General features: G+C 36.5%; 1 protein-coding gene across 1 annotated transcript; it reads right to left on the bottom strand.

The window, feature by feature from the left end:
• Nucleotides 1-1,550: 1,550 nt before the first annotated feature.
• Nucleotides 1,551-6,656, bottom strand: LOC311282242 (trypsin). Its single transcript, XM_084395877.1, has 5 exons — nt 6,369-6,656; nt 4,994-5,153; nt 4,446-4,587; nt 1,933-2,199; nt 1,551-1,850 (listed from the first exon to the last, which is right to left on the bottom strand). Exons 1-5 carry the CDS (start codon nt 6,415-6,417, stop codon nt 1,656-1,658), a joined length of 813 nt encoding a protein of 270 aa, XP_084252003.1. The 5' UTR covers nt 6,418-6,656; the 3' UTR covers nt 1,551-1,655.
• Between the last annotated feature and the right edge of the window lie 636 nt (nt 6,657-7,292).

Here is a 7,292-nt window from a genome sequence, read left to right on the forward strand (position 1 = left end):
GCAAACAGCCTTTGTTACTTGTACAGTACAACGTCAAGTCCTTTTATAGCTTCCATTCACATCATTTGAGCTTAACAAATGGCAATTTTTCTGCATTTAATATCCTTTGGTGAAATCTTTTGGAATTATTCCCAAGCAAATAAGCATTTTAAAGGGGGACTAACTGATATTAAAATGCACTGATAAGTCTTCACATTCACAACATAGTAGTTTTAAGAGGCCTTCACATTAGATTTAGATCCATTCGCTTCCATTTATTAGTACTTTTTCAACTTTATACTACCATTTAAAAGTTTGGGGTTGAAAAAAGTTTTTGGAAGAAGTCTCATGCTTACTAAGGCACCATGTTTGATCAAAAATACAGTAAAACAGTAATATTGTGAAATATTATTACAATTTAAAATCTTTTGCATTTCAATCTATTTTAAAATGTCATTTAATTCCTGTGATGCAAAGCTGAATTTTCAGCATCATTACTCCAGTCTTCAGTGTCACATGATCCTTCAGAAATCATTCTAATATGATGATTTGCTGCTCAAGAAACATTTCTGATTATTATCAGTGTAAAAACAGTTGTGCTGCTTAATACTTTTGCAGAAACCGTGACACTTTTTATTCTGGATTCTTTGATGAATATAGTTCAATTATTTGAAATAGAAATCTTTTCATTATAAATTTAAATAAAATGTATAAATAAATGCCTTTACTGTCACTTTTGATGCATTTGAATGTTTCCTTGCTGATTAAAAATATAATTTTTTGAACGGTAGTGTCCCAGGGAACGTTTGTTATTAAAAGTGATATATGAAGGCTGCATTAAAACCTAGAGTAGTTTTACTGCGCTTTCATTCATTTTTTCAAATGCCTTTTATGCAATGATTTATTTTACTCTCGTCCCAGCCCTACAATCTTTCAATATTAAAATATGTAAATCTATCATAAAAAATATAAATGATTATAGTTTAAACTATGATGATCTGAACAAACAGTGAAAAAAAGCTCTTTCAGCATTTCCACCTCAACAAACAATTTTGCCCCAAATAAATAAAGAAAAACCAAGATAATTACCATTTATAAACTGTGCATTTCTATTGTTCGTCATTTCCAAGCAAGCTGTTATTTTGTCAAATTATGCAAAAACTATACAGGTATTAAGTCAAGTCAAGTCAAGTCATTTATATAGCACTTTTAACAATGTAGATTGTCTCAAAGCAGCTTTACAGAGATAAATGTATAATTTAACGTAAGATTGTTTTGGCTTTATAGCGGTTCTTTAATAAAGTTATTTTCCAGCTAAAGTTAGTTTTGATTGATTCGCTTCCGTCGCAACGATCATTTGTTTTTAAATTAGGGCCGCCAAGACGACACCATTCTCTCTACACAGACTATTAAGGATACATGAATGCTAAAATTAAGTTTCATATATTTCCATCTGTCATTTCCACCACAGAATGCTGTTCAACACAATACATCATTTGAGATGTAGTGTGAAATGTTCATGAAAAAAGCATTGACCAAATTAAATAACCCATGCAGTGAGAATGTGAAATGCATGTTTTAGGAGACTTTATTTTCAAAAAAGTCCACAAGGATAAAGGTGCCCATAGTTAAAGAATATTGTTTTGCACATTGCATGAATTGAAACACGCAGAAGTTTAGTCTTCCCTGCTGAAAAGACCAACGGACTTCAGGCATCGTGAGTATGGGCTGTATATGGTCTGGTCAATCCACTTGCGGAAGCGGGACACGGCCGTATACACGCCTGGAAACCTTGGATCTCCACAGCCGTTTCCCCAGGAGACCAGGCCGTAGACCCGTCCATCGCACACCAGCGGCCCTCCGGAATCCCCCTGGAACATCAGAATCCCAACATCCCTGTAAAGCCTTGAATCGTGGACAGTGAAGGATGTGAGCTGGTCGTTATCACAGTACCTTACATGCATCTTTTCCTCCCGCTCTGGAGCCGGCGCAGATCATGCTCGCTGTGATGTTTCCGCTGAAGGAGTCGCTGCTGTTGCACTTGGAGGTGGAGACGATGGGGAGCTTGACCGTACGCAGGGTGAGAGGGTTCAGTCCTCCGCTGTGACTCGTGGAGCCCCATCCAGACACCCGGCACATCCGGCCCGCCAGCAGCCCTGTGTTCTGTTTGGGGAGTGGGGCGAGCGACACATACCTGTTCAGCTCTATAGGCGCACTGAGCTGAAAGAACCAGCGTCCAGAGACAGATTTACAGATCAGGGTTGGTATGAAAGCATCATCAAACTGTTATACCATTTATTACAAAGCATATGCAAGGTGACCTGGTGGCTAGTTATGTTAATATTGATTCATTAAACAAGAACTCAACATTAAATGAAGTTCAGGAGGAGCATGTTCAGGTAATCCAATCAGCACGCGAAGAGACCTGTATATATAGCCGTCCCTCACCTCTGTCCCATGACAGTTTTCCTATCCTAGTCAAGGATGGGGGCAGTACTCTGGGTTTGGGCCCAAACTGTCCCCTCGGACAGCACCCCAAATAGGCATTCGTTATCATATCAAATCTGATTGCATGTAAGTGTGAAAAATTGCCAGTTGTTTATCTATTTTATCCTCTATTTTTGATCTGTGAAATAATATCTTCCTAAAGAACGTTACAGCAGAATATACAGCATTTGCGCGCAACACAGCAATAGTGGCATTAATGAATCTGTTATTTTGAACAAATTGGTTAAGGTCCCCCTCTGGTGAAAATCAAGCTTTTAATGTTGTTTATATGTCTGTGTGGTGTTTTTAATATGCTTTAAGACAAACCATGTGTAAATTCATAAGTCAACACCATTGCTGAGTATTTTCTCCTTAAAACTGCAGTGAACCAAAGACACGGTTTGAAATCGCTGGTGTTTCTGACGTCACAAACGGCCTTATAACCAATCAGGTCAATGTCAACGTCAACAAATCAGTATGTGAAAAAAGAAGTATAGGTCTGAATTTACAGTGTTAATAAAACAGTAGCCGAAAAGTGCCTAGATTGACCTACTGCTTTTGGCAAGATTATGAAATGCACATCTGATGGACACTTTATATCCCATGAGGCTATTGGAGATGATTTGTGAATGACAGTTAATGCTGGTAGATCACATGACAGTTGTAGTACGTCCAGATCTCATTCATACTACACACATTCATAGTATAAAGACACTTTTTTTAATGGTCACATTTAGTTATTTTAAATAAGCACTCAGAGAGTCTGCAATTTCACACTTAACCTCAGTCAATGACTCATCGACGCCACTTACGGCCCTGCTACAGTGTGGCTGGAACATGCAAACGCACACAGGAGTGAAACAAACTGTTCCAGCGCTGTTGGACTCGAATGAGCACTCGTGGAAAGCCACCTAACCACATTCAAGGACCAGAACTAACTGTTGAATAATTGATATGGTGTTGTTGAATACTTGATTGTGACTGATTGACCATTTTAATGGTTTTCCCTATGTTGTTTCTTCATGGTCTGACTATGTTAGACTGTCTCTATTTAAAATACAAAAAATATTTACAAGCATATAAATAATATGTGACCCTGGATCACAAAACCAGTCACAAGTCACACGGGTATATTTGTGGCAATAGCCAACAATACATTGTATGGGTCAAAATTATAAATTTTTCTTTTATGCCAAAAATCATTAGGCTATTAAGTAAAGACCATGTTCCATGAAGATATTTGGTAAATTTCCTATCGTAAATATATAAAACATTTATATTTGTGAGTGAATGCTGCACAATCGTGAACATAAATGGACAACTTTAAAGGCGATTTTTTTTTTTTTTTTTTGACCCTCAGATTCCAGATTTTCAAATCGTTTTATATCTGCCAAATATTGTCCTATCCTAACAAACCATACATCAATGGAAAGCCTGTTCATTCAGCTTTCATATGATGTATAAATCTCAATTTCGAGGAATTTACCCACGTGACTGGTTTTGTCATCCAAGGTCACATATAGGCCTATGTAATTGCCATAATTGACCAATCAGATTCAAGTCAAGTCACCTTCATTTATAAAGCGCTTTATACAATACATATTGTTTCAAAGCAGCTTCACAGTAATAAACAGGAAAATAATCGCATTAATAATGTAAACATAATCAAATATGAGACAAATTCAAATTCCGCTGTAAAGGAGCTCTTCCAGACAATAGTGCCATTATCCAGCTCAAGTCAGTTCAGTGATGATTCATTTCATCAATTATGAGTTCAATTCAGCTACAAGCAGCTCTACTACAGATAATAGTGTCGTTATTCACCCCTAGTCAGTATAATTTGATTCAATCCAGTTCAACAACAGTGTCGACGTTGCAAAAATTGTCCATTACAAAGCAAATTTGATTCAGTTCTCATTTGACAGTGTCAAGTAACTCTACTCTCTTATAGTTATAGACTCACTCACTTAAGAGCATACCTTTATGAGCATAATATCTGCATTATTGGTGCTCCTGTTGTACAGCGGGTGCGTGATGAGCGACAGAGGCTTGGAGTACTGCTCTGTCCCCTCATAAACACCCAGAGTATAGTCTCCAGCCACCAACATCATCCGATCCATCCTAAAGACAAGCACAAATACAGTCGCCAGCCTCTGAATGATATTCTAATACCACTGCATAGCTACAAAAACAAAACAATGTAAATACTGTATCTAAAGAAAGAGCCTTCCAGATACCAGACATATGCTTGGTATCTGATTTCTTGATACTCTTTGCAGAGGACATGAGTTGAATGACAGTATTTGTCCCTGTTAGCAGGCTCAGCCATGCCAAGCGGCAGATAAGCCAGCATTCATTAAGTACCACACGGTGATGACGGGTCAAGGTTACCGCATGTCTGCTTTACTCTGCCTCTCGACTCACACACGGACTTGGCCATCAGCTCTGCTGCTACACAACCTGTAAGTCTCATAAAAAGCTTGTTTAGACAGAGAATCTGTTTAAATAAAAGTTAAAAAACACGCACCCAATATTGCAATGGGCAGCTGTAAGCACCCAGTACTTGTGGACCAGAGATCCGCCACAGAAGTGCTGCCCTTTCGAGCTCTGTAACGACACTATGTATTTGATTGAATTTGGCGAGGGGGTATATCCGCCAACAATGCGCCCCTGAACAAAGTCCAGACCTGGAAAACAATATAACAAAGATTTAAAATAGCTCAGAACTCAAGGTGACAGTGAAAGGGCAATGAAATAAAAGTCTAATCTCATTTACAATGAGTTGAAATTGACAGCTGACAAAATCAAGCTTGACACCCTGAGTATCCTTGTTAAATAAAGGTCAAGTTTCTTTCCAAGAAAGGATATAAGGCTTGGTATTCTATAAAATTGAAAAGAATATACAGCCTGAAATTCTATTGATTATTGATATGTCGTCTAATGTTGGTTTATGTTATCTGATTGAGTCATACAGTCAGTATTTGATAAAGTGCATGATCAATGCATATCAAATGGGTAATTTAATTGAAAAATAAGAATGTCCATGATCAAAATAAAAATAAAGATTTTGAAAAACGTTATACCGTTTTCAAAAAAAGGTTCAATGTAATGACTCTAATGATGTCATGTGATGTAATTAAGTACAAGCTATTTCCTTAAACACGTGAGTGGATAATAATGTAATAATTTAGAGACGTATTTAAATATGTCTCTTAAAATATAAGATGTTTGACCTTAATATTTAAAAAGGTAAAATTATCTGATATTTTAAGAGACTTATTGACCTTGCCAACTTTCGTTTTTTGAAAGAAGTCTCTTATGATCACCAAGGCTGCATTGATCTGATCAAAAATATAGTAAAAACAGTAATATTGTGAAAATAGTTTCTATTTTTATACATTTTAAAATGTAATTTATTCCTTTGATGCAAAGCTGAATTTTCAGCATCATTACTCCAGTCTTCAGTGATCCTCCACTATTACAAAAGTATGTAAAATATTAATAAGCAGTGAAGCAGTTTTTTTTAAGGAAACATATATATACTGTATATATATATATATATATATATATATATATATATATATATATATATATATATATTTAAATTCTTTCAAAAATGACATGATTTAGTGAGACCCTTTTTGTTGTGATATTAGGACAGTTCTATAATCCTGCCATTTTATTACTCAATAAACTGAAATTTAATTCAGAAAGCATATAAGCATGCTTATCGTATCAAAGGTGCATTCGATTCTAAACAAACACTAACATCATGTTATTGACCCAAATACTGAGTAAAAGTTAAGCTTAAATACTGGAAGAGTCATTTTATTGCCTTGTTAGAAAGCTAAATGTGCAGGCAAAAAGAAGAAGGTGAGCTCCTGATAGTGTTCAGTACTTACAGTTGGCTGGGACGAATTTCAACAGCACCAGAAAGAGCAGCATTGCCATGGATAACGGAGCACGTGAAGCGGTACTGACTGTCGGCTACACTTTATCTACCAAACCCCTCCACATAGGGTGAGGACATCACATCAACACTGTTCCTCAGGTTTCTCAAGTTCTGATTTCAGTTTTCATGGGGAACTATGAATCAAACATTGTTTGATTCAAGGAAACAAGTTGGGCTTTCAGCAGTGATGCCCTCTCTGACCTTCTCATAATGTGTAGGCTACTCAGTGGACCGCTTGAGAGTAATGGACATGTATTAAGATCTAACGTGTGGTTAATCTACCCAACTCTCTATGTGATAATTAGTCAGACCCTTGTTAAAAATGCTAATGTGTTGCTAATGTAATTTCTATTATAATATAAAAACAATCCTATAGGTCTCAAATAAGAACTTCTAAAAGCCTAATTATAAAGATAACTATAACAATATTAGCATCCACACCAAAGGAAAATAACATTCTCTTATCATTTGTCATCTGCCGTTTTAAATTCTTGCACTATTAAAGTGTGTGAGTTGGGAAGTGTTTCAGTCACTTTGTTGGAGCAAGTTAGTAGCCTACGGAGTAGCCTACCTAAAGGCACCTTTGCAAAAAAAAAACAAAAAAAAGACGACAAAGTAAAAACTCAAAGACGACAGAAAAAAGACTGGCAGAAAAGAAGCTCAATATACAGTATACAAAACCGATCCAATCAAAGAAACGAGCAGCAGGTGAGCAACCATGAAACAGACAATGAAATAAAACAGGCATGCAGGTCAAACAAGAAAAACTAAGGGGCTGTTTACTCAACACCATTTTCAACTAACAACGTAAAACTTTTAATGTGTTTTGGCCATTCGTTTACACGACACCGGCGTTTGGGTGTCTGAAAACGGG

The sequence above is a fragment of the Rutilus rutilus genome (genome assembly GCF_951802725.1).
Source record: "Rutilus rutilus genome assembly, chromosome: 22".
NCBI classification, from domain to species: domain Eukaryota; kingdom Metazoa; phylum Chordata; class Actinopteri; order Cypriniformes; family Leuciscidae; genus Rutilus; species Rutilus rutilus.

Bases quoted from the DNA above. Each gene is read 5' to 3' on its own strand.
- LOC311282242 (XM_084395877.1), bottom strand. From the start codon at position 6,417: ATGGCAATGCTGCTCTTTCTGGTGCTGTTGAAATTCGTCCCAGCCAAC. The intron at 2,200-4,445 runs GTATGCTCTTAA...TGGTTCTTTCAG, and splicing joins CAGATATTATGCTCATAAAG to CTCAGTGCGCCTATAGAGCT. The intron at 1,851-1,932 runs GTACTGTGATAA...CTGATGTTCCAG, and splicing joins GAGGAAAAGATGCATGTAAG to GGGGATTCCGGAGGGCCGCT.